At 44.1% G+C, this 27,870-nt stretch overlaps 1 protein-coding gene and 1 long non-coding RNA gene across 3 annotated transcripts; one reads left to right on the top strand and one right to left on the bottom strand.

The window, feature by feature from the left end:
• Positions 1-27,668, bottom strand: LOC117535289 (solute carrier family 2, facilitated glucose transporter member 1-like). Of its 2 annotated transcripts, none has more exons than XM_034199710.1 (10): positions 27,246-27,668; positions 26,848-26,973; positions 6,907-7,011; positions 6,140-6,300; positions 4,473-4,713; positions 3,250-3,412; positions 2,015-2,202; positions 1,059-1,163; positions 872-970; positions 1-285 (listed from the first exon to the last, which is right to left on the bottom strand). In XM_034199710.1, exons 2-10 carry the CDS (start codon positions 26,857-26,859, stop codon positions 16-18), a joined length of 1,344 nt encoding a protein of 447 aa, XP_034055601.1. In that variant the 5' UTR covers positions 26,860-26,973; positions 27,246-27,668; the 3' UTR covers positions 1-15. The 2 variants fall into 2 exon arrangements, with proteins under 2 accessions (XP_034055601.1, XP_034055602.1); XM_034199711.1 differs by lacking the exon at positions 27,246-27,668 and adding an exon at positions 27,152-27,219.
• LOC117535290 lies at positions 2,153-5,001 on the top strand. The gene is made up of 2 exons (XR_004567393.1): positions 2,153-3,439; positions 4,457-5,001. It is a non-coding gene; the product is annotated as an uncharacterized LOC117535290 (long non-coding RNA).
• Positions 27,669-27,870: the final 202 nt, after the last annotated feature.

Raw genomic sequence — 27,870 nt, 5'->3', positions numbered from 1 at the left:
TTGTCAATACTTATATCATGATAACCCTAGTTTAAAACAAAGCCAAACCAGTTCAAACTGGATTGGCCGCCCCTCCCTTACCACTAGCTTGGGGAAGCTCATTCCAACCAGGAAGTTGGCCGTCCAGTTGCAGCAGCCGGCCACAGCCATGGCGGCGGGGCGGGGCCCCTGAGAGAACAGCTCGGCCACAATGAACCATGGGATTGGACCGGGGCCCAGCTCAAAAAATGCCACGAACATCATGACGGCCACGATGGCCATGTAGCTCATCACAGTATAGTGCTTCTGCTCAGACAGAGGGAGAGGAAGGGAGGCAGAAAAACAATGACATACTATGAAGGAGTGATCATTAGGAAAAACAACTGAAATTGCTACTAATTTGAACACATGGTAAGGTCATTACAATATAATTGAAGTATTTATTTAACTTAACATAAATCTAAATAAAACAACGTCCACCTTAAAAATAAAATCACCACCTTTCTGAAATAATTCCTTTAACTCGCATAAACCTTTTGTATTCCTTTTTTGGCACTGTTCAGCTCCTACCCAACAGAATTATACATAAAAACATCCTATACCATTTGCATTACATTGCAGTGAAATATTTTGGCGTCACTAATTCAGTTGGTTAGACAGAACCCTGAACATAACTCCTTAACTTGACATCAATATAAGCTTAGAAATAGCCTTTAAAAATAATCTTAAACGTAAGTTTTTCTTATTCTAAGAGATTTCTAGCTTTCAAAAAATATATAATTTATATAAATAGTATATATTTTTCAGATTGGATCAACTGTGAGGTAACAACCTTTCCTTGTAGGGATTCATCGGTTATTTGTGATTTTGACTGTGACGGTGCTGCACTCACCAGCAGGAGGGAGACGGTCATCAGTACGGCGCTAATTGCCATTCCAGCCAATCCCAGGAGGTGCAGAGTCCTCCGTCCCGCCTTCTCCACCAGGAAGAGCTGCAGGACACACACAGGAGGCAGTGATGTCTCTCTGAACACACACACTGAAACATGCAGGGACATACACACTGAATCTGTCACTCACAGAAACGACAGTGAAGATGGTGTTGACGATGCCGGCTCCGATGGTGGCGTAGATGGGCTGCTTCACACCGGCTGACTCAAAGATGCCTGTCGAGTAGTAGAACACCTAAGAGACACAGAGAAGAGTAGTTATTTACCATAGATGAACCTTTCCAATTACAGTCCAAGTTCAATCATATTATCACATTGCAAATAAGGATCCACACATTTTTCTTGCAGTAAGAACTTTAAGTAAAACATGTTACAAAATGTTACACACAGTAATTGGTCAATGTTGCATCTTGTTCTCTAGTTTAGTTTTAAATGATTAAATGATCAAATCAGCATTCGAGTAAGGGGTGGGGTGGAATCCTCGTAAGTGAATTCAAAACAAAAGTCCTCGCCTGGTTAAAGATGATTCATGCTGAAAAATGTGTTACTGCAGAAGTAGTGTAGGGACTGTTCTGATTTCATATCATTTTATAATAATGTATATATTATTGGATTACAAATATTGATGTTTTAAAGTTTTCATTGCTTTAAGTTGAAGCTTGCAAAGGTGGTTATGATTTGAGTAATTTAAGATCCTTAAGATATTAAAGGTTGAAGTAAAAGGTAGCAGAAAATGGCACTTAAGTACATTAGTATAAATGCTTAACAGGTGATTTCTGGATTGAAATATAGATTTTGTTGAACTTATATGTACAGAAAGTAGTGCACAACTGGATTTTATTAAGTGAATTAAAAAGAAAAAAAATGATGACAGAACAATTAGATGTTGCCAGTGTAACATGGTGTATTTGTACACAACCCTCATTGTGTTTGTGTGTGTGTGTGTGTGTGTGTGTGTGTGTGTGTGTGTGTGTGTGTGTGTGTGTGTGTGTGTGTGTGTGTGTGGTGTGTGTGTGTGTGTGTGTGTGTGTGTGTGTGTGTGTGTGTGTGTGTGTGTGTGTGTGTGTGTGTGTGTGTGTCTCTCACAGCGTTTATCCCTGACAGCTGCTGGGAGAGCTGCAGCATGATGGCGATGAGCAGCGGCTGGCGGTACGCTGCGGAGCGGAACAGCTCTGGGATGGTGACCTTCTTCTCCATGGCCATCTTGGCGCTCTCCTCCTTCATCTCCTGCATGTCTTTACTCACATCCTCACTGCCACGCAGGCGCACCAGCGCTGTCAACACAACACAATCACAATGTGTCTTTGTCTTCCACATTAAGGATGAGAATATAAAAATGCTCTGTTCGCATGTGAGAATCTTCTGACAACCATGAAGGTCATTACATTGTATTTAAGTATTTTCATACACAGTATATACTGTATATGTACTTCTAAACACTTCTACTGAACTACAATTCTGAGAGAAATATTGAACTTGTTACTTCACAGATTTGGATTAATAATACAAAATATAATTCATTAATTATAGAGCTACTTTAGCTTATTATTATTATAAGTATAGAGCTTATGATAGGTGAACTGACATTAGAGTATGTACAATAACCCCCTCTTTCCCCAGCTGCAACATTAACATTAAAGTGATAATAATGCATCATAATTATAATATTATAATATAAGCAATTGGTTCAGTTGTTAGGAGAAACTTAAACAAGCTTATTTATCTTCACCGGGAGCTGAAAAACAAATTTGCTGCATTGAAACAACTGAAAGGTTGACTTTAAGAAAATGTATTATGTCAACAGAGATGTCACATAACTGTATTAGGTTAGTTGAGAGCACCACAAACTGCAGGCAGTCACTATGATGCAGCTCTCATGAGTGGAGCCTCGTGTTTGTTTGTGTTTGTTTCAGAGGAGAGGTGTGAAGAGGAAGAGGGTCAGCGCCTGAGAGACGACCCTGACAGCCTGCGTGTTGAACAGATGCCAAAACCTTCTGCCTGCTCAAGGACTCTTCTTCCTGCAGGATAAACATCGCCCAGACTCACCTCAATTCACCCCTGCCTGCAACTAATGCTATCTCTATATTGAATCGATCCTTCTGTCGTGCTTTTCTCACTTTTCTCAGCAGATCTTTTACCAAAGCTTTGAATGTCGTCGACATTCTTTTTTAGATTAAATACATTTTTTCTAAAACTGTTTTAACAGTATTTTCACTAGTTCCAGCAGTATCGGCAGTGGTGTATTTGTTAATATAGACATTAGTGTCATTTGTAAAAAAAGTGATATTGTAAGCTGAAGTTTTGTCAGTATTAGTGCGTACCTTTGCGTGCCTGCTCCTCCTGTTTAAGGTTGATGAGCAGGAAGCGAGGGCTCTCAGGGCAGAAGGGCAGCAGGATGCACTGCAGCACAGCAGGGACCACGGTGAGGGACAGCAGCAGGGGCCACAGCTTGGCTGAGCCCAGCAGACCCTCCAGCCCGAAGACCTAAACACCAAGGGGCACAAAAGCTGGGTCAGAATTTCAGCATAGCTAAATAATCGATTAGCAGGCAACACTGTTAAACGTATTGACAAACACACATATAAGTTGCTTACATATTAAGATGTTGAAGATAACTAAACAGCTTATACTGTAGGCCAGGGGTGTCAAACTCAAGGTCCGGGGGCCAAATCCGGCCCGCGACTTCATTTGATGTGGCCCGCAAGAGCTTGCAAAGAATATAATATGTTTATTATACGGTTACATGCCACTTTACAGAAGCAGGTTGCCCATAAACTACATGTCCCACAATGCATCTCATTTTGTGACATGTGCACTGAAGAAACTTGCAATTATTTGCCCTGGACTTCTGCTTTCAGACGTAGTTAATTACTAAGTTATTACCCTATCCGATAATAATCCAATTCAGAGGCAATAATGTCATATAATACATTATTTTATATATATTATATATTTTTATATGTATATTTATATAGTTACCACCGGCCATTTGAGTGCAACCATAATGCTAATATGGCCCGCGATTAAATTGAGTTTGACACCCTGCTGTAGGCCATTCAATATTTAGATTTTGTGCATCTTGCCGGGTGTTGAGTATATCAGCTTTAAAGATGTCTGCCTTTTATCAAATATAAAGAAACTAGATGGCACTTGGCTTGTGATGCTCAAAGCACAAAAAGCATGCATTTGAAAAAACTCAACAGCTATGTTTCTTTCCAGAAATTGTGACTTGGTTACTCAAGATGATCCACGTACGTTGTTGTGAGCAGTTTCATATAGGAACTAGTTTTGTTCTACTAAACCAAACGTTCCAACCATATCACCGTGCAGAAGGATCTTCTTTTCTCAAATCTAATTTGAAAAGTATAGTTCCATTATATTCAGGAGAAGACAGACATCTCTACGGCCAATATTTCAACTACTACGGAACATCTCTTTAGGATTTTTAAATAGCCCTAAATGTAAGAGGAAAAATATGTTTATTTTTTAATGTCAATTAAGTGTTCCTATAAATGTGATGTATGTCAGGAAACCTCCTGCTGACCTGAGCGATGAGGATGCCCACTACCACACCGAGCTGGTGAAGAGTCCCGAAGGCCCCTCGTAGTGGAGTTGGTGACACCTCGCCCACGTACATGGGAGTCAGACCGGTAAAGAGCCCGCAGAACAGGCCGATGACCAGGCGACCGGCGATTACCATCTCATAGGAGGAGCAGATGGTGGAGAAGCCCATGAGGAGGCCGCCGATCACCGCTAGAATGTTCACCAGGAACATGGAGCGACGCCTGGGGAATAAGAGGAGGAGGAGAGAGAGCATTAGCTTTGTTTAGCTAACAGTTCTTCTAACAGCATGGTCATTTAAATGTTTGTAGCTTAGTGATTTGAATGACAATAGAGGAAGGGAGGTTGTTGGTGGGGTGAGCAGAATCAGAATGCCTTTATTAGTCCCATAGAGGGGACATTTGAGAAGTTACAGCAGAAAGAAAAAAGCCACAGAGTGACAGCTTAATGTATGTTACATGCATTAAAAAGTACTAAGTTATGATATAATAAAAAATATAAAAAATATAATTAAAAAAAAAAAAAAAAAAAATTACATAATTGAGAGGTTTGTGGAAGATTGATAACTTTATTGATTATCTGAGGGATTACCATAAGGGTGTCAGAGCTGATTGACCTGATGCTCTCCCATCTAATTAGTTCATCGACAGATAGTTATTGGTCCAAATTGCAGGTCAAACACATGTGGGTTTATTTGTGAATGACTTTGAGTGTCAAGATAAAATATATCATGAAATCGCCGGTTTTTCTTGTGTTTTCTGTTAACCGTTTTTATCGTAAATTGTGGTTTGAGTTTTGTTTTTGTTTATAGCTACACCATAGTAGCTAGTACTAGTTATACATACCTTAAATGTCTGGAATTAGGTTTATTTGCACCTTTTCGGATAAGTAGATGAAAACACCAATTGAAATTGCACGTCTGGTTTTAAGTGTGGAGCAAAAGTGAGAGGCGGCTAGCTTCTGCACAGAGGAACAGCTAGCATGAATCTTCAAGGTTAAACTAAAATATATATTTTTAAAAGCTTAACAATTCATCAAAATCGTACTTATTAACACACTATGTTGCTTTTGTTTAGTCTCACACAAACAGAAACGAAGATACATGAACAGGCTAGGTTTAAGTATGTATGCTTAGCTAAGCTAATTGGAAGGAAGTGGATTTCCCTTTAAAGCTAAATACTTATTTCTACAAATCATACCATTTTATTTGTGGAAACAACAGGCCAAATGAATACCACATTTCAAAAAAATGTGTGGAAAACCCATTTATGGCAGTCATCAAAACAACAGTCTCACCATAGAAAGGCAATAGCATTGTGCTTTGATGCTCAGGGTCAGATTCAGATGGACATGACGCAAAACTCTGGGGAACATTAGGGCCAAGCAGTGGGCTCAAAACAGACGCGCTTCATAAACTCCATTAGGACTAATGGCTTTTGACAGTACAGCTGAATCACACAGGAAATAAACAAAGCCATTAAAGGACAATCAACACACAGTGTTCAAATTGTCATTGAATATGTATAAAAACCCTTACAAATTACAATTTCTACCTGTGCATTACACTTACAATGTGCCAAGAACAGGTTAGGTTTCTCATTACCAAAGTGTTCACACAAGCTGCTTATATAGTTGAAAATGCATTCCTACCTGCCAAACCGGTTCGCCATGACGCCCACGCTGAAGGAGCCCACCATACCGCCCACACTGAAGATGGCGACGGAGACACTCCAGACGATGGTACAGACCCCGGGGGTGATGGGCTCGCCATAACGCTCGACCCAGGTATCGTTGAAGAAAGATCGCAGTTTCTGATGGCAGGGACAAATTAATTAATAGAAAAATATTGGATGTATTTAAGGAAATAAACACACCAAGGTTGCCAGAGGTCGATTAGCATAGCTTAGCATGAAAGCAATAAGAAAACGGCTAGCCTGTCTCTTAAGCTTACAAACATACAAACTCAATGGACAGATATGATGAAACATTTTCAAAATGTATCCACTTATTTCTAGGAGTAACTCAACTTTCAAACTAGCAAACAAAGTAACAAAGTACATATCATGGTCCTAAAAAAAGATCTAAACGTGGTGTACTGGTAGTTCTGAAAATCTTCATCTTTACCCCTGTATTTGTTCTCTAATAATCCAGTTTAGAGTTGCACAAATGTCAGATCTCTGCTGTTTCTCCACATTTTTCAATTATCTCTTTGGTTTGCTACAATATAGTATCAAGAACCACACACTAGCTGGGTTGTTGAACTCCAGAGTTTTGGAACATAAAATCACATACAGAAAATGAGCTTTACAAATGGCTCCCAGCTGGGGAAGCTGATGTGCTAACTCTGTGCAGCTTCACATAGGGAGTCTGAGATCTTGGCAACAAACACACCCTGATGTCACCATTTAATCACCAACCTGCTCTGGAGCATTGATGACTCCTGTGTTGTAACCAAACTGCAGAGAGCCGATGACAGCGGTGCCGAGAGAGAACAGGAGGTAACCTGTGACTTGCTTTTCTTTCTGTGAGGAAGAAGAGGGAGAACAGGAGGAGAAAATGTCGGGAAGAAGAGGAAAAGAAGAAGGTAGGAGAAAGGAAACAGAAAATGGTGACAGATGTGGAAAAAAGAGGTAGGGTGAAGGAAGGAGACAAAAGCAAAGACATAATAAATTATGTCAGCCGAGATTATAATGACATTTTCCTATAATTGCAGCTGGTATACAGATGCAGTAAAGCGGTGGTGCTGATGGCAGGCAGGTCAGTGACGCACCAACAATAATATCAGGTATCAGTAAGCTCTAGCTCAGAGTGCCCATAAACACACCACACATGCAGCCACACAAGATTACTCATCATATTTGTACTGCAATCACTATGACACACCGGGTCTTAGTGTAATTCCTGTAAAAATTAGTGTACTTCAAGAAAATGTATTTAAAAACCTAAAAATAATACCTAAAATGTACTAAACGTGTTATATATGATGTTATAATGGTTTATTGTGCCCTACACACTAACTGTGATCAATAGTTTTTATGAGTTTCTTCAACATGATCGGCTAAATGCAGATCAAATTCAATAGTGAAGCCGTCCATCTGCTCCCGTGTGAGCTCCCATAATGCCATCAATTCATTTCAGTAATGAAATCAGGGTGAGTATTAAAGGAGCCGTCACTGGCAGAAACGTCCGAGGCACGATGCATTCATGAAGGAAATTACAATGAACTTTTGGGATTTTTTTAAGTTGCCAAATGCGCACTGATGGGAGCAGCGTCACATTAGAGGCCATCATAACATCATGTCTATTCGAAAATGTTTTTCAATACTCCTCCAATAGAGTGTGCATTTTCCTAATTATCATTTACGATTAAATGTCAATAATAAAATCAATGTCAATGTTGTTGCTACCAGCAGGATTACAGAAAAAACTATATTTCATGATATTAAGTTGAAGGGTAAGGGTAACCCATTCAATTTTGGAGCAGATCAGAATCAAGGGGTATTTTTTACTCGAATCAGCCTTGACAAAGATTTGTGTTTCCAACGGCACTTATTGTAAATGAAGGCAGTAAAACAATCCATGTTCCATCTACAGGGTCACTTAAGGCATCGCAATAACATAAATCTTTGCTTTTGGTTCAGCACTTGTTCTAATGTCGTTACTGGACAGCAATTAGAGGTCAAAAAAGGTCAAAGCTTATAAACGCTTCACGATTGATCCCACATATGAAATTCCGGGGAGGTTAAGCTGGATCTCAGCATTGGAAATAACTCCATTGTGTCTTTGTTTCTGCTGATGTCTGTTACAAAGCAGTCAGTACATAAAGAGACTCGCTGCTGACGGGGCAGAATGTGCCGCTGTTATATGAGACAGCGTAGAGACCTGGAGGCCTCAGGTGATACACCGCCCTTGGTACAAAATAATCGGAGCGAGGTCACATAATATTAGCATAGACTGCACTTCTCAAGATTCACTGTAGCCAGATGGGTGTTGGCCACACTGGACCAATCAGAGAAAGAGAGAGAAATATGTATGGAAATGTATCTGAAGGTTAAAGTGGAACGATTAAAAAGAGCAATTTGAGATTAGGCGCATTCACACCGCAGTACTTTTCCCACTTTAGTTCCGATATAGTTCCGAAATGTTGCGTTCACACCAAAAAAATCCGGAACAAAAATGTGTTCATGAGAACCTTTTTACCCCCTTTTTACCCCCTAGAGAGCAGGGACTTTCATGGGAGAAAAAGGTTCCTATGTCTGATTGGCTGGGCGGAATGCAAACCACGGCCCGTAAATCTCCCAAAAAGTTTTGTGAAGCCGCCATTTTATTATCCTCGCATTAGCATTATTAGCATAAACTCGCACAAACGCAGAAAGACTAACTTATGACAACACAAAAGAAAACATGGGAGCGGTGGAGATGAGGAGATGAGGAGGTATCGGCGTTCAGTAGTAGCTGCTGGGAGTCCCAGCAGCTTCTACTGAAGCCAGTCCCTAACTCCGGGGACTTCCAGCCGGGGACTTCGGGTGGCAGTATACGCCGTGAACTTCACGGCGTATACTGCCACCCGAAGTCCCTAACTTCCCGGTGAAGTTGTTTGCGGCCTGCCAGTAAACCCAAAGCAGAAGAAGAAGAAGTGATGTCAGTGGCTTCATTTGCCTAATCCTCCCCCAGGGACTTTGTTACGATTATTGTGTTATGTCACGTTTTGTATGTCTTGTTTTGGGTGTTTTGCTGTTCTCCCTGTCATGTTTTCCTCTTGGTATATTGTCTGGTCCTTCTTCCTGTGTTTTTCCTCCTGTCGTTAGTTTCCCTGGTGTGTCTAGTTGTCTGATTGTGTTCACCTGTGGCCCTTGTGTTTCTCCTCCCCTGCCCGGCTGTTTCTCGTCTCGTGATTACCCCTCCCTGTATTTAGTCTTGGCTCTTCCTGTGTTCAGTGTTGGTTCGTCTTTTGTTGGTGACTGAGTTCACCGGGGAGTGTTCTGTTTTGTCCGAGTTTTATTCATATCCTTGAAATAAAGGTGTTATCAGTTTATTCTGCATTTGGGTCCTGCCTGCTTCACTCTACCGTAACATACTTATTCCGGTGTGAACGCGATCTGTACTTAGTTCATGAGAACTGAACTAAGTTCTGATGAACCTTTGTGGGAAAAGTACTGCGGTGTGAAAGCGCCTATTGGCATATTTCAGATTTCAAATTTCAGATTCATTTTCTCTATAAACATCTAAGAAACTGTGTTTAAGCCTTGTATTAAAACAACGAGCCATTAGATGAATGATGACACCTTTAGGTCATGGATGGATGACGTAGAAGGGGAAAAAACATGTTTCTTAGCGTTTACGTAAATCGGAACATTGAAGTCTTATATAGTAGAGAATGATAGTTCTTACTGTATGAAGTGAAGTGAGAGGCGGTGTGCTCTCACTGAATATTGCATGCTCATAAAACCTTCAAGGGTACATTAAAGCAAACCCAGTCCTGCATTTGGCTGTACCCAATTGAGTGAATCGTTGACTTACTCAGTCAAATCAAGAGTTTTTTAGGAAATTAAATCTACCCTTTGGCTAAAAAGCTTTTTCACTGTGTTGTTGCCTTCCTTGGTTTGCAGACGTTCCCTGAAGATGTAAGTGACATTTATGAGCAAACAATAAATCTTGTGAGCCTTCAATGAATCAAAGCTCTAGATGTATCTGGGTGTGTCAGCACTTATGTGGATTAGTCTGCTCATATTCTGTATCTCAGTATCAATGAGACCAAATAGAAACGTTTGTCTTTAAAATATGTATATTTTATTTCATAGGTTAATTGATAATAATGTTAATGAATCATCACTACTGGCTCTGAACTGATCTACTGTTCCTTCAAATAAGTGATATGAAAAACACAACATCGTTTTTGATTTTTGTAATTGTTGTATGGATCCATATAAGTTATATAAGATATGCACTTGCTGCTGTTGTAATCATGTAAATGTCCCCTGTTGCGGACAAATAAAGGATTTGTGATTCTGATATTCCACTCCCTTTATTTTATATTTGTTGCGCTCATGCACAACTCGTCTTTTAAAATAACTCAAATGTTAACATTAAAACGATAGTTACGGCTGTAACTACGGTTCTATGAGTCTCGGATGACTGCCAGAGGCGGTGCTTTAAGCACTGGATATGTCCATCGCGCATGCGCAGCTCGAGTACCAATAACAACAAAGTCACCTGTGACCCACGTGACACTGGCTATATCAGCCGGTGTTGTCAGAGGATCTGTTCCCAGAATCTTCTCGCGAGCACACAAGAATTCTGAGTGACAGGGAACTCTGGCGGTCATCCGGGACTCATAGAACCGTAGTTACAGCCGTAACTATCGTTCAATTTCGTCCCTACTGACCGCCAGAGGCGGTGCTTTAAGCACTGGATGACTTATACCAACAATGTCATGAAGAATCCAAGCCCTTGCTCACCACTGGAAACAGCGGAGCTCGGCAAAAGGACCACGCCCAAAGAATGGGGAGTGGCGACATTGACCTGATGACAACTGGAGAATGTGCCAGAAGACGCCCACGACGCCGCGGCGTAGATGCCCAAGGGCCGGAGGAACTGAATATAAGGCACCATCTTGCCCGGCCCACGTGGAAGTAGGCATCCCTCAAGTCCACGGTTGAGAACCACTCCACCTGTGCATATGCAGTGGTCAGCATATAGAATGGCAGCACCTTCGGGAATCTGTTGATTCCTCTGAGGTCCAAGATCGGGCGAAATCCGCCGACTTTCTTGCTCACGAGAAAGTACGCCGAGTAGAACCCCCTGGGCTAAGCAGAGGGTCTTACTGGCTTGATTGCGTCCTTGGACAGAAGGACGGACAACTCTTGGGCCAGAGCTAGGGCCCCTGCCGGATCGCTGACGACTGTCAATTAGACCCAGCCGAAGGCTAGGGGCCGGAGCTGCGGTCCGTACCCCTGGGTTAAGGTGAAAACCACCCAAGGGACGGAAGTACAGACCGCCCAGTAACTGAGCTGCTGCTGGGAAAGCAGCCGACGACCGCCCCCTGGATTTCAGGGCCCAGCCCCCCGGCCCCTGGAGCCTCTTGGGGGGCGCCGGTAAGGCTCTGGGGCACGAGGCCGCCTGGAAGGCGGGCGACCTGGGGCACGAAAGTCATAAGACCTCTGCAGACCACCCCTGTAATCCGGCGGCTGAGTGCGGCTGCTAGAGCGGCCCCTGGGCCTGCTGGGAGTGGGCACAGGTCTGCGAAGACCCGAGAGATGCTGCCTGGTCTGCCTAGCTTGGGCGGCACGCTCCAGTGCCTCCAGGGCAGCTGACCTAAACAGCTCCCCTGGCTCGACTGGTACGCTACGGAGGACTCTCCTACATGCCTCCGTTAGTGGTGACTGGGCCAGCGAAACCTGGCGACGAGTCTGTACCAGCGACAAGGCGTCCTCATACAGAGGTGCGTCAACCGAAGGAGGTGCGTCAGCCGAAGGAGGTGCGCCAACCGAAGGAGATGCGCCAACCGAAGGAGGGGCGTCAACCGAAGGGTGGGGGGGGGGGGACAGGCCCGCTAGCAGCCCCTACACCGGGCCCAGGCTGAAGGGCCAAGAGGCGACTTCATCATGCCCCTATCGGCAGCTAGCCGATCCACTTTAGAGGACAGCCTGTTTCTAGTCCTTCTATTGGGGGGAGCACACATAGCCATCGCTCCCTCAAGTCGCCGGGAACGGCCGAATTGATCTGGAGGAGGATGTGACAAGGAGAGGTGTCTGTTGGCTGCTGCCAGACGTTCCACCTCAGTGATTCTAGCCACTCTGAGCGCCCGAGGCATGTAGCTACAGCTCATGCAGGCGTTTACCGTGAGAACCTCCCTCAGATGCTCACATTTCGTCCCCACTGACCGCCAGAGGCGGCCGAGGCAGGAGGGGCAGCGGTCGTGGCCGTCCTCGGGCTCAAAAGAAGCCATACAGGCGCTACATGAATGAGCCATTCTGTAGGTAGCCAGATGCAGCGTAGCCGGGAGCGGGTGCGGGAACACAGCCTTCACCAGCTACCTGCTTAATGGAAAGAGTAGAGCGTTGCTGCTACTCGCCGAACAGAAAGAGGGATGTAATTACACCCACGTTACCGGCAGAGGGAGCGGGAGCGGGAGCGAGAGCACGGCCTTCACCTGGCTGGATTAATAAACACGGCAGTTCAGCGTCTACCAGGAGCGGGGGCGAGAACAGTGCCGGCTGAGTTAGAGACGAATGCCAGATGCAGCATAACCGGGAGCGGGTGCGGGAACACGGCCTTCACCAGCTACCTGCTTAACTGAAAAACAGGGCAGTTCCGCATCTACCAGGAGCGGGGGCGAGAACACTACCTTCACTGGTTGAGTTAGAGACGAATGCCAGATGCAGCGTAACCGGGAGCGGGTGCGGGAACACAGCCTTCACCAGCTACCTGCTTAACAGAAAGACAAGGCAGTTCAGCGCCTACCAGGAGCGGGGGCGAGAACACTGCCTTCACTGGTTGAGTTAGAGACGAATGCCAGATGCAGCGTAACCGGGAGCGGGTGCGGGAACACAGCCTTCACCAGCTACCTGCTTAACGGAGAAACAAGGCAGTTCAGCGTCTACCAGGAGCGGGGGCGAGAACACTGCCTTCACTGGTTGAGTTAGAGACGAATGCCAGATGCAGCGTAACAGGGAGCGGGTGCGGGAACACAGCCTTCACCAGCTACCTGCTTAACAGAAAAACAAGGCAGTTCAGCGTCTACCAGGAGCGGGGGCGAAAACACTGCCTTCACTGGTTGAGTTAGAGACGAATGCCAGATGCAGCGTAACCGGGAGCGGGTGCGGGAACACAGCCTTCACCGGCTACCTGCTTAACGGAAAAACGAGGCAGTTTGGCATCTACCAGGAGCGGGGGCGAGAACTGCCTTCACTGGTTGAGTTAGAGACGACTGCCAGATGCAGCGTAACCGGGAGCGGGTGCGGGAACACAGCCTTCACCAGCTACCTGCTGAACGGGAAGAGTAGAGCGGTGCTACTACTCACCGAACAGAAAAAGGGATGTAGCTACATCCGCATTACCGGTAGAGGGAGCGGGAGCGAGAGCACTGCCTTCACCTAGCTGGGTAAAATAAAGAAGCTTAACAGTACACGCAAGACGTTAGCCGAGCAGCTGCTGCTAACGATCAAGCGAGATCAAGTCAAATAACACACATAGGCCGCAAGGTGAACCTCGAAAAGTCCTTTAGAAAATAAATCCCGCTCCACAGAAGTGAAACTACACAATCTTTAGTTCATAAAAAAGAACAATTCATGCTTATCCACCAAAAAAAATTTCGTCGCTAAAATTCCTGCCAATTCTTCTAGGCACGTAATTATTGGCTGAACTATTCCCTTCGAAGCGTAATAATATCTTGGTCCAAAGTCGTGCCACGGTTCATCACGTGATCGTGCTACACCAATTGGGTAGCTGCATATTGTCAACAGAAGTGAAAGATGGCGGCCGCCATGGTTTCATCGAGTAGCGGAGACGAGGAAAACGCACCAGAAAGTCTCAAAAAGTCAAAATTGTCAACACACAAACATTGTTACATGCATATTACGTCTGTGAAGCACGAAAAGGTTGATTGTTTTACCAATACAAGATGGAATACGTACAGGACAAGCTTACAACGGTCGCTCGGCTTGAAGGGAGACTCTCGGAACGTGGTGGCTGAAAACCACAAGCACTGTCTTGATTTCGAGTTCGAAGATATTCCTGAGGACGCTGGCTTCCACCACACATGCTACATAAGGTTTACCGACACAAAGGCCATGACGAAGGTGGAAAGACGGCTCGCACGTGAGGGAGATCAAGACGTTAGGGAGGACCTTGAGGTCGAGCCCATCCCATCGACGTCTCGCAGCACGTACCGAAGCCAAACAGAGAAGCTACGATCAAGGTCAGGCCTGCCAATCGCAGGCTCTGGCCCCGTCCTTCCTGCCCTGTGCATTATATGCAAGATGAAGGAGAAAATGATCATCAAAGCAGGCAAGCGACAAAGGGATCAACTGTGTAAGGCTGAAACATTAAAAGCAGGTAAGCAAACCCCCTCCCCCACCCACACACCACACACACACTACACACACACACCACACACACACACACACACACACACACACACACACACACATTCTCTGTGGTTGAATAACTGAAAGGTACAATTATGTGTGAGAGATACGTCAACAAACTCATTGAGTTGTCCTTTTTTTCCGTTTAGGCAAATTGCAGAAAGCTGCTGAGAAGAAAGATGACCAAAGTGTTCTTTTACATATAAAAGACAAAGACTGTGTGGCTCTGGAGGTGCGGTACCACAAAAGCTGTTACAGTCAGTACACCATGTTTTTGCTGAGACCTGACAAACCAGAGACAGAACAGTAAGTTATTTCTCCTTGGATTGCTTTACCTATTTGCACTACCACCAGACTGAAGTCCAGGTGTGTGTCGGCGATGGCTATATATATATATACACATACACATATTTAACATTATAAGTAAACATCCAATTTCCTTCTGTTATATGTGCACACAATCACAACACTTATTCATTTATCCATTTATTTACTTCTCATTCATGTGTTGTAGGGATGAGGCAATGTTTGATGCCAGTTACAAGCTGTTCTGTGAGAGGATCATCCGCCAGAGGCTGCTTGTCAACAATGAGGTGCTTAGAATGGGCCAGCTGAGGCAGGCCTTCATTGACATGGTGAAAGCAAACGAAGGTGTTGATGCTTCAAACTACAGGTAACTGCAATGTAATACAAGTCTTATTATTTATCATGTGCAAGGCCAGCTTTAAACAAAATGTGTATGACAGGCCTGTTTGGAGAAACCCCCATGATGTGTAGTGTGTAGTGTTGTTTGTGATGATGTGGGCCTTTATTTGGCTTCTTTGGTGTTAAATGTGCTGTATGGCAGATAGGTTCTAGTCTGTAATGTCTTGTATCACCTCCACCACTCTGCTTTTGATGGTACTCCTGTGACTCGTAATTGTCACTGTTTTGTTGTGTTACAGACAGGATCTGTTGAAGAAGAGGCTGGCTCAAGATTTCCCTCAGCTAGCGTTTCACATGCCCACCAAGCGCAACGTCTGCGAACTGGTTTTTGCTGAGACTCTGTCAAAGGATGCACTCGTGGACATGCTACCAGATCCATCCGGTACGGAAACAACACAGTCCAGTGAATTGAGCCAGACAGACAGCGACAATGAAACAGGGAGAACAAAGTGCCAAACAACACATGAGGACACAAGGACACTGTATACAGCAGCGTTGTTTTTGAAAAGACTGCTTAGTGACACTCCTGGCATGTCATGCCCATGGCCTCCCACTTCTGAAAATGTAAATGTCACTGAATCTCAAACTGTTGTCCCCATTGGACTATACAATCTGCTCAGCTGGATTATAGGTTCCACTGAGGAGCCAACACTGGATCATTATGTCAACATTGATGATGACGTACATTTGAAAGTGTTGTCTGTTTGTCAAGACATTGTGTACCTTGCTTCCAAGGGCCGCAAGCAGACACCCAAGTCCTTGGCTTTAGGTTTAACTGTTCGACATTTAACTGGATCATCACGCATTGTATCACTGCTTAACAGACTGGGACATTGTGCATCATGGGACACAGTTTTGAGTCTAGACACTAGCCTTGCCCAACTGACACTAGTAGAAGGCAGAGACAAAATACCGAAGGGATTCTCAAAGCGGACACCCACAACACTTGTGTGGGATAACATTGACTTTGGTGAGGAGACACTATCGGGTCGTGGAACTACTCACCATACAAATGGAATTATGCTCCAGAGTGTGCCCGGCGAGCCTATGTCCACAGCAATCAGACAGCCACTGAGAAAGGGAGTTACCTCATTCATAGCCCCCCCCCCAATGCCTATACAACCTTACCATCAGTCCAAAAGGCAAGGGCCACAGAACTTGTGTCAACCAGTGCAGTCAGCGACATGCAGAATGGACACCCACTTTGCTGTACAAGCTGAAATGGCATATGCTTTTGTGAAGTCCACATGTACGGATAGTTGTACAATCCCAAGCTGGACAGGGTTCCATACACTGCTTCAGGATGAAAACACTCTGCAGAAGTCCGCATTGTATTATCTTCCAGTCATTGAAGCCTCACCAACAGAGATGTCAACAGTCAACACTATCCTGAAGCGAAGTGTCCAGATTGCTGACCAGCTAGAACTGGATCATATAGTTTTAGTGTTTGACCAGGCTATATATGCCAAAGCACAGCAAATACGCTGGAAGGATGTTGAGTTTACAAAGCGTCTAGTGATTAGACTAGGTGAATTCCATACATGCATGTCCTACCTGAGTATTCTAGGCAAAAGGTTCGGAGATGCAGGACTGCAAGATATCCTCATTGAATCTGAAGTTGTTGCCCCAGGATCCATCAATGGGGTACTCAATGGCCATCACTACAATCGCAGCATGAGGGCTCATAAACTTCTATATGAGAGTCTGCAGCGCATCCGGTTTATCACCTTCATGGACTCCTTGCCACCCCAAGAGAGAGCTGCGTGCATGGATGTCATCACTGAGATGGAATGTGCCTTTCCAGACAGATTGATGGATGTTTTCAGTGCAGATCAGAGGTTTGATAATATGTGCTCGAAATATGCAGACTTTGTGCAGAGGAGGAGTACAGAGAATGCAACATTTGCTTTCTGGAGCTCATACATTGACATGATGCAGCTACTCCTCCTGTTTGTGAGAGCAACGCGAGAATCAAACTGGCAGCTTCACCTGTCAACCGTCCGGTTAATGATGCCATGGTTTTTTGCCTACGATAGAGTAAATTACGCTCGATATTTACCTGCATACTGGCTGGAAATGATGAATCTGCCTGTCACACATCCCTCTTGCCACAGTGACATGAATGTGAAAGGCCAGTGGACTGTCCAGCGACAAAGTGTTCATGGATTTGCCTCCATTGCTTGCGACCAGGCTATTGAGCAAACGCTTAACAGAGATGCCAAGACCAAAGGTGGCTGGACAGGGATCACACAAAATCGGTCTGCAGTGTATCGCTGGATACTGTCACAGCATGAAAGAGCCGCGATAGCAAGACAGTGTGAATCAATGGCAGGGATATCTCCTGAGCTACGGACAAGAAAAGACCTGGACAAGACACGCATCTCTGCTGATGCAAAGGCTGTGAGTAGAATCTTGGACACTATTGATTCCATGCTCAACCCTTTTGATGTACACCAAGACGGCATTGTGTGTCTTAGCTCTGGAAGAGTAGCAACAGGAGAAATCACAAAGGATTTGCTTGTTGCCTCAGAAAAGGGTGAAAATGCTGTAAAGGAGTTTATGGAGCAGAGACTGTTATCCAAAACAGTTGACATATTTGCCCCCATAATATCACAAAAACTCAAGACTCTCAGTGATCAGAAAAAGCCCCCCAAAAAATCTGCAGCAGGCAAGGAAGTGATTTTGCGTGCTGACAAGAAGTTATTTTCCAGGCTCCTCATCCTTGGCCAGAGCAGGAAAATTGAAATGAGGGAAATTCTGTCATATTCCTTGGGAACTGTGTCATATCCATTAGCAAGTGCTGATGGTTCACTTGCCAAAACAAACAAATCAGCTCTCATGGATCTATTGCAGAGCAAAGGTGGAGAGTGCTTGGTTGACAAAGTTCCAATAGGTGGTGCCATTCTTTTTGATGGCATGGCAGTCATGCAGGCCATGCCATCCAGACCAGCAACATTTGGAGAGCTTGCAGAGACCATACTGCAGAGCATACTCCAACTTGCTTTGCATCACAAGTGTACACGCATTGATTTTGTCACTGACCGGTATCCACCCATCAGCATCAAAAGCCTAGAACGGTCCCGTAGAGCTGATGCAGGGTCACAACTAATAACAATCTTCAGCCCAGATCAGAGAACTCCAACCCAGTGGAAGAAGTTTCTCTCTGACGGAAAAAATAAGGAAGCACTGGCCAAATTCCTTTATGTGGCATGGACTTATGCAGACCTCACAACAGTGGGTAAAAACCTCAGCTTGTACATTGCCCATCAAAATCAATGCCACTGTGTAACTGTCATGGAGGGTGTACAGTCTGTTGATGTTGTTGAAGACCTGCAGTGTGATCATGAGGAATGTGACACACGGGTGTTTTTACATGCCCAACATGCTGCACAGGAGCACAAAGCTGTCATCATCAAGAGCTCGGACACTGATGTGGCAGTCATTGCTGTAAGTCTGCAGGCAGATTTGCCATGCAGCTTATATGTGTTCACAGGGACTGGCAACAGGACACGGATCATTGACATTGCCATGGTGTCATCAGCTCTCGGAACCAGTGTGTGTTCAGCCTTGATTGGAATTCACACGTTCTCTGGGTGTGACTCCACAAGCGCTTTCTATGGCAAAGGCAAAAGAAAGTCATTTGCTGTTGCATGTGAGAAAGATGACTACCTTAAGGCTTTCAGAAGTTTAGGTACTAACTTTGACTTGGAGCAATCAACATTTGCACTTCTTTGCCGGTATGTATGTCACCTGTATGATCAGCCAGCAGCCGAACATGTAAATGATGCTAGGTACAAGGCTTTCTGTATGGCATCATCGGCCTTGCCAGAATTAAGCATTCCCCCTACTCATGATGCCCTCCATCAGCACTGCAAAAGGGCAAATTACCAGGCAGCAATAATGAGGTCCTGTCTCAAAAGAGAAATGAATGCTCCATCACCTGCTGGATATGGTTGGGAAATAGAGGATGGGAACTTACACGTCACCTGGATGACAAGAAATCCTGCCCCTGACAGTGTGTTGCATGTGATACACTGCAGCTGCAAAGAGTCTGCCTGTGAGAAAGGCAGATGTTCATGCTTCTCTGCAGGACTCTGTTGCACAGACTTATGTCGTTGCTCAAATTGTGCAAATAAAAAAGAAACAGAGGAAGAGAACGATGACTGCCCTGACACTGACAGTGAGGAATAGGAATAAAAGAGCCTTCTTTCCATCTTTCTTAAGCTCTTTTCTGTTCTTTTGGTTTTAGTGCCTGGCCGACGCGCTCACACATCACTCATAGATACGTTTGTTTTTGGTACTAGAACAGAGTATAATCAGCAGGACTCTTTTAACCAGCTGAGGCAATCACAGCACCAATCAGCCGCTCCGCCCAGCCTGACACCAATCAATTATACTACATTACATGTCCTTCTACTGTTTTCTATGTCATACCTTTTATATTTGTAATAAATCTCGTTTTTATGGTTCATCAGTGTTGTTTTCATTTGTGGAGGGATGAATGAGTAAATAAATGAATCAATGGACATTGGTATAAGTAAGGCAAGGCAAGTTTATTTATATAGCACTTTTCAACACAAGGCAATTCAAAGTGTTTTACAAAAAATTAAAGACATTAAGAAAATGGCATTTAAAATCAGTCATTCAAAAGAAAAGCTAATAAAAGAAACATTAAAAGAAAAAATACATGGATAAAAGTTACAGTGCAGTCTAAGATATGAATAGTTCAATTAAAAGCAGCAACAAAAAGAAAAGTCTTCAGCCTGGAAGTACTGCATTTTATTGATCTAAATTACGTAACAAGTTAACCTTCTTCTTGGACGCAGAAATCAAGTCATGTTGATTTTAAGAGTGCATTTAACGTGTACAGGGTAACAACAGACAGACAAAAAGTCCTCAGTCTAATGGAATAATCCCAATGAACCTAGCGATGTGAACATGGCAGTCCAGGAATGATAGTTTGATAAATATGAGTTTGATATACTTTATTAATCCCCGTGGGGAAATTGTTTGTAGCTGGAGTTGGCTGATAAACGCTGCTAGTCAATGTTGATTCGATGGTCAACTCTGTTCCCAGATAGTAAAACCTCTCACAAATACCGCGTATATAACGCAAATACCTCGGACTTAGTGATGTATTAAGACATATGACAAAACATGACATAAAACAAGCATACAGCACTGTTTAGAATCCATTTGGTCTGGTTTAGCGTAACCATGGCGGCCGCCATCTTTCACTTCTGTTGACAATATGCAGCTACCCAATTGGTGTAGCACGATCACGTGACGAACCGTGGCACGACTTTGGACCAAGATATTATTACGCTTCGAAGGGACTAGTTCAGCCAATAATTACGTGCCTAGAAGAATTGGCAGGAATTTTAGCGACGATATTTTTTTTGGTGGATAAGCATGACTCGTTCTTTTTTATGAACTAAAGATTGTGTAGTTTCACTTCTGTGGAGCGGGTTGAAACGATAACAGGGTTCACCTTATGGCCTAACATGTTTAAGACCAGATAACTAGCTTCGAAAGAAGAGAACAGCACAGAGCCGTAGTTACAGCAGTAACCATGGCCAGTGCTCACACGGCATATAACCGTAGTTAGGGATGCTCCGATCGATCGGTCACCGATCGATATCGGCTGATACTCACTCTCTACCGATCGATCGGTGCTCTCTAAACATGCCGATCGCGAGAGCCGATCGCATGACATCAAATACATGACACTTTTCTCTGTGCGGCAAAACAAGCTTGCCAAAATGGCTTCACCGGTCTGGCATTATTTTAAGGTGTCCGAAAAAGACAGTAAAATAGCGGTATGCAACGTGTGTGAAGCAGAAATCCTGCAGCTCCGCCCGCCGGACAGGTAAGCGCAGCGAAACACACACACAGGGAGAACCAGACCGCAGTTCATTTCCTCATATTCCAAACGAGAAATTACGGTAGCAAATCACCCGGTTCTTTAAGACCAGAACTATTAACGGGATACAAACCGGAGGAACCAGGCATGGAGGGAGGTGGCAGAGACAGTGGGTGAAACTGGTAGGTTTTCGCCTGTTTGGGGAGTTTATATATATATATATTGCTCGCATAAAATCCCCGGGGTTTTTTGCTTTGTATGTCGGGGGCGGGAGATTCATGTGATTGGTTGTTGGTCGCGTTGCTCGCAAAAAATCCCCAAGCTTTCAGACACGCCCAGCTCCAAGATTTTCAAGATTTTTGAAAAGCTGCTGTGTGGACGTACCGTAAGAGTTAGACCTAACACACTTAGCTATTTTATCTACCTCTGGAACAAGCTAAACTAGTTATTATAAATATATGTATTCTTCATTGTCGGGTCACTCATTACTGGATCACTGATCCAGGATCAGTGAGCTGCATGAGATACTGACAGGCTGTCAGGAGAGGGAGAGAGGGGGGAGAGAGAGAGGGAGAGAGGAAAAGAGAGCGCTTCCGCTAATTTCTCCCGTGTTATTATCCAAAGTGAATGTAAACTTGAATAATGTACATCATTTGAATGTAATAATTATGTTGATTGTTGTTTGTGGAAGCTCCAGTGAATGAGCCCCATTAACTGAGTTTTAAACATCATTTTAAATGGAAGATTTAAAGTGATGTTTAAATCTTCCATTTAGGCCCCGCCCACTCGATCGGATCGGCGATCGGTATCGGCCGATACTGATTCCGGCGATCGGTGATCGGCGATCGGCCCCGAAATTGGCGATCGGAGCATCCCTAACCGTAGTTACAGTAGTAACTATGGCCAGTACTTACACGGCTTAGAACCGTAGTTACTGTCGTTACTATGGCCAGAACTTACACAGCATAGAGCCGTAGTTACAGTAGTAACTCTGGCCAGTACTTGCACGGCATGGAACCGTAGTTACAGTAGTAACTATGGCCAGTACTTACATGGCTTGGAACCGTAGTTACAGTAGTAACTATGGCCAGTACTTGCACGGCTTGGAACCGTAGTTACAGTAGTAACTATGGCTAGTACTTACGGCTTAAAACCGTAGTTACAGTAGTAACTATGGCCAGTACTTACACAGCATAGAGCCGTAGTTACGGTATTGACTATGGCCAGTACTTACACGGCTTGGAACCGTAGTTACAGTAGTAATTATGGCCAGTACTTACGGCTTAGAACCTTAGTTACAGTAGTAACTGTGGCCGGTGCCTAAAAGTGTCAGCCAAACGGCTGCCCACTAGATAATATAATATTGGGAGGATGAAATCCTCCTTAATGGCCACACATGCAGAGCACACAGCACACAGTGAAGATTGTTCTCTGCATATCGTCCTAGTGCTAGGAGTCTAGTACTAGGAGCAGTAAATACAACAATATAGCGCTACTGCAACCATACCATGCGTTTACCGGGAGCGGGAGCGAGAGCACTGCCCTCACCCGCTGAGTTAAATAATGAAGCTTAACAGTACATGCAAGGTGTTAGCCAAGCGGCTGCTGCTAACAATCAAGCAACCAAGTCAGAACACAAATGTTAAGACCAGATAATTAGCTTCTAAGAAAGAGAACAGCCCGCATAGAACCGTAGGCCATGGTTACAGTAGTAACCGCACATGCGGAGCACACAGCACCCGCAGTGAAGATGTTCTCTGCATATCATCCTAGTGCTAGGAGTCTAGTACTAGGAGCAGTAATACAACGATCTAGCGCTACTGCAATCAAACCCTATGATACCGGGAGCGGGAGCACTGCCCTCACCGGCTGAGTTAATAGTTAAGCTTAACAGCAAGGTGTTAGCCAAGCGGCTGCTGCTAACAATCAAGCGACCAAGTCAGAACACAAATGTTAAGACCAGATAATAGCTTCTAAGAAATAGAAAGTACTTACCTTACTCTCTGCATCTAAACGAAAAACGGGTTTAAAATATGACACTCTGGGCTTTCCATACTAAATTGAATGAGGGACACAGCCAAAGCTGGGACTCAAATGCTAATGATAGCTCGGGCACAACGCCACAAACAGAACTTTCAAAAGAGCATAAGGGCAACTTTATGGGAGAGGAAGCGGGAACACTGTCGTCACCAGAAAGTCTAAGCCAAACAAAAAATAAGACAGCAATCAGGACAACTTGGCTGGGAGAGGGTGCGGGGACACAGCCATCACCAGCAACAAGCTGACACCAACCTGTCTGTCGAGGCTCTGCACAGCGCACAGCCGGCCACAGCTCATGGAGGACGCGTTAACGACCCGTAGCTCCGACTGTCAGTTACGAAGCTGCACGCGGCCAGCTGCTTACAGAGCAATCCCTCAGATCAAACGTTCAAACCTGAATGCTGTAGGCTACAAAAATGTAGCCACGGTACCCTCGCGCAGCGAGAAGATGAAGGGAACAGATCCTCTGACGACACCGGCTGATATAGCCGGGGTCACAGGTGACTTTGTTGTTATTGGTACTCGAGCTGCGCATGCGCGCGATGGACATATCCAGTGCTTAAAGCACCGCCTCTGGCGGTCAGTAGGGACGAAATAGAACAATACTTCATTCACAAATCCCAGGCCAGTGTATAGGACAAAAATCATATTTGCCTGCCCCTCACATTCAAAACGTGAAAAATTCAACAAATGAAATGGTCTAATAATACGGCATCTTTTCAAAAAAGTGTGCTAGTCTGCTAAATGCCTGTGTCGTTCTAAACGCACACTGAAATGGCATCTTCCTGATTTTGGAATTGGAATTCCTAACAGAGCCACAGAAGACATTAAACAACTTCTTCAGCAGAGTTGTTTTCCTCATGATGAATACAATCTGTGGATTGTACCTTTCACTGTGAGGCTGAATGAATGAAAGTCAATAACAAAGAGTTGGCATTAGGGTAGAGAAATTGGTGTCCAATACTAAACTATGAAATTGTATTTGTACATGTGATGAATTTCAAATGTTTTACTGAGACACTTTGAACTGATTCTTCACCCTCCATCCAAACTCATCAACATCACTTAGTTAAAAGTGAATTAAAGGAGACAGCAAGGAAAAAGCTCCCAGCGCGTCACCAGACACACACACACACACACACACACACACACACACACACACACACACACACACACACACACACACACACACACACACACACACACACACACACACACACACACCCTTATTGACTGTGTCAGTCACTTTTATTTGTCAAGTCACAGTGACTCAGTAGAAAGTCACATGACTGGCACCCAAAACTTCTGAGATAATGTTCCACAAAAAGAGTGTAAATGATGCAATGCAGTTAAAAAATAATATTTTGGCTACAGCTAAAATCCTCCAAAATTCATTATTTTTCTTCCTTGTCAATGTTCAGCTTAATCTGTCTTCTTTGATTTGGATTTCCACATGTTATTATCATTGCTCCAAATATGAAATGTTTAAGGGAGAGCAGGAACACCATTTAAATCTAACAGGATTACTAGCTGATATTGTTCTACATTGGTCTGTATTAAGCTCCAGACAAACTTATGTGTTAGCAGCCTGTTGCAGCACCCACAGATGCTGCGTTACTATAGTAACCAGTGTCATGATGACAGAATGAGACCACACGATCCAACCTGCTCATGTGAGGCCTATAAATGTATGTTTGTGTGCAAATAGAAAACATTTTAAAACAATCACAACCCTAAAGTTGTCTCAAGTACAACAAAAAAACGTAATACAAATATATAAAAAGATAACTCATCCAAATGTCCTTCTCAAACTCCACATCCTAAATATATTAGCTTCTTTCTCCTTGCCTCCATTAAAATCTCTCTGTCTTTGTTTCCCCTCCATGTCCATATCGTTCCCTACCCCCCTCTTGTCCTTTCTTCATTTCCATAGCAACAGCCAGGAGGAGACATTATTATTGACACAGGCTGAAGGTAACCAAGGCACCGAAGGCGCTCGTGCACAATGGAAATCTCATAAACCAAAGTAACACTAGTGGGCTGCAATAATGCATGTGGAAACACACAAACAGACACTGACCTACATCCAGACAGCCCCGTGTCAACTCAACTTTGGAGTGAAACCAGGAGGCAGGGTGAATGTATCGAGCTGTTTTGATGGGATGATTCAAAAACGTTTCAATTGGGATTTCAGCATGAGGGTCGTGTATTGATGAGCTCGTCAATGTTTGACACGAGGAGGGATAAGAGCAGGATGCCGAGTCAGAGCACGACACGGGAATATACACGCACACACAAATCCAATGGCATACATTTGTGCAACTATATTAGACTATTTTCAGAGGAACGTCAAAGGTTGTGTGTGCGATTTAGCATTAGCTGTTGCTTCTGTGCTTACAGACTCAACCTGACTTTCACAGCATTTTCACCATCACTTCTAAGTTACATTTGATGTTAAAAAAAAGTTCAAATGTTTGCTTAACTTATAAAAGATTGTGTGAATTTGTACGACCCAAGAATTTACAAACAGCGTTAATTTATCAGTCAATCTAATAGCACACTTCTCTGCACAGGGTCTCATACACTTCTTTGTTATACTTGATCGACATTTGATCAGGTAATCATGCTGAGATCAAGATATATTTTTCAAGGTGACATGCGTACAGCTGGGAGAAGCAAATAAACAAAAAGCAGGATGGAATGAATACGTTCAAGAAACAAAACTATTCATAGGCATCTATCACAAAAGCACACGCAGCATCAGAGTCATTCACAGAGATCAATTCAGGTTTGATCTTTCGTATCTACTTCTACCTCTACATGGATATTTCTACAGCTCCTTTTCAGCCAGCCCCAGAGGAACATAATGCGTGTGTCTGTGTACGAGTTTAAGAATAGTAACAGGTTCGTTTTCAGTAGTGAGGTGCGTCTTGGTGCTGCATTGCATTCTGCTCTATTTTCTACTTCTTCTGCAGTTCTAGAAACAGCAGTCTAGGCCTTTCCAATAATGTATATTATCATCCAAATGTTTATGTGATGTTTAGCATTGTAAAAACGATTATATCATCTAGAAATGTGAGTTTTAAACATCCATTGTAACATATAAGCTTGATCCGTGATTTATTGATCAGATAATGAAAATATTCTTAATCTCAAACATAGCCTGAATCTGAACCCCAAACAAAGAAAATGAAATGACTTTCCTCGTTTGCCTCTTGCATGCAGATCAAAACATACATAGGCTACATACCTATGTTGTTTCTCACACTATACTGAACATATACAGTACATAGACACACATTATAAAAAAGGCAGGCATGCGTACTGAAATCACAAACGTACAGTGTCTCTTATACACACTTAACACAACTCTGCAGTGCTCCTGGTGACTCACACCAGGAGTTATTGTAGCATACATACATACGGCTCACAACGCCCACACTGATCTGCTTAGACACTCACTTTATATAGAAACACTCCTCACACGTGCATTATTCACAAATCACAAGTCTTTGTACAGACAGACAGGAGTTGCAGTTAAAATACTTTATTTTTTTAATGGAGACATTTTTTAAAGGACAAATAAAAATGGAGACATACACCCTGGAAAAATATCCCCTCCTGTTTGTGAGTCTCAAGTATGAAGAAAGAAAAACACTTGCCTGCCCCTCCATCTTCTGATTGTAGCTGGATGATCACCGAGAATGTGTTTTACTCCAACTGAAGGATGCAGAGATCTTCAGGTGGTGGTTATAGGCTGCGCAGGACCCGCCCGCTGGAGCTGTCAGCTGCAGGAAAAGAAACACACCTCGTTAGGCGCTGTCCGTGGTACCAGCCGGCTCTGGCAGGCAGGACACGACCGCTTTCCCATCAGGGAACCACACACTAATAATCAATAACTTCCATTTTTTACAGGGCTCATTTCAAGCTATAAAGGACATGAAATAGATGGGGATGAAAACTAACCTCTACTTGAACATATTTGGTACATTCTTTACACAAAAAAGAACCCCAGATCCCGGAAGAAACGGATAAAAAGGGATATTAAAGTGACACTCACCTCTCGTGATTAGCAGACAAAGATACCCTCGCTGGGCTGCAGCACTGCCTCCCTCTTTTTAGAATTCGTCTCACACGGTGGGCTGCGAGGAGAACCGCACGTAACCGCACGCAAATGTTTTCATTATATATTTTCGTTTACTCCATCAACCTATGAACAATTGGAATGCTGGGATGCCGTGACGTTGCCCCGCCCCTCCGCTTTTACGTTCAGAAATCCGTGCATCATCGCCGCATCCCGTGAGTCCAATGTCCTATTATGGTGGCTGCCTTTATTCGGTTACTTGGTCAGCTTAGTTGACGAAAGCCTGGGCGCATGCGTGGTATAGGGTCTCCCGAGGGTCGTGAGGGGACAATTGTGGCCCCCATCTCTCCCTTTCTTTCCACGTGCTCTGGTGTCCTCCTTTCCTTCCCATGATGCATCTCGCCGGCGACCTTGACAGTAGCTGCTGGGCGATGCTGACGCTGCGGATGCTGATGCAACGCGGCCCGTTACTGAGGCAACGGGTCATGCGGTACAGCTTAGATGATGCTCCAGGTGTAGGAATAATTACATTTTAAAAAACATTTAATTTGACAGTATGTGCAGACAGTAATGGTTTGAGAGCCGCCAGCAGACAGGGCAC

Source organism: Gymnodraco acuticeps, unplaced genomic scaffold, assembly GCF_902827175.1.
Source record: "Gymnodraco acuticeps unplaced genomic scaffold, fGymAcu1.1, whole genome shotgun sequence".
NCBI lineage: Eukaryota > Metazoa > Chordata > Actinopteri > Perciformes > Bathydraconidae > Gymnodraco > Gymnodraco acuticeps.
The sequence above is the reverse complement of the archived record's forward strand: the minus strand, read 5'-3'. Positions and strand labels throughout refer to the sequence as shown.

Bases quoted from the DNA above. Each gene is read 5' to 3' on its own strand.
- LOC117535289 (XM_034199710.1), bottom strand. The intron at 6,301-6,906 runs GTTGGTGATTAA...CCCTGCCATCAG, and splicing joins TCATCAATGCTCCAGAGCAG to AAACTGCGATCTTTCTTCAA. The intron at 286-871 runs GTGAGTGCAGCA...CTGTCTGAGCAG, and splicing joins TGACCGTCTCCCTCCTGCTG to AAGCACTATACTGTGATGAG.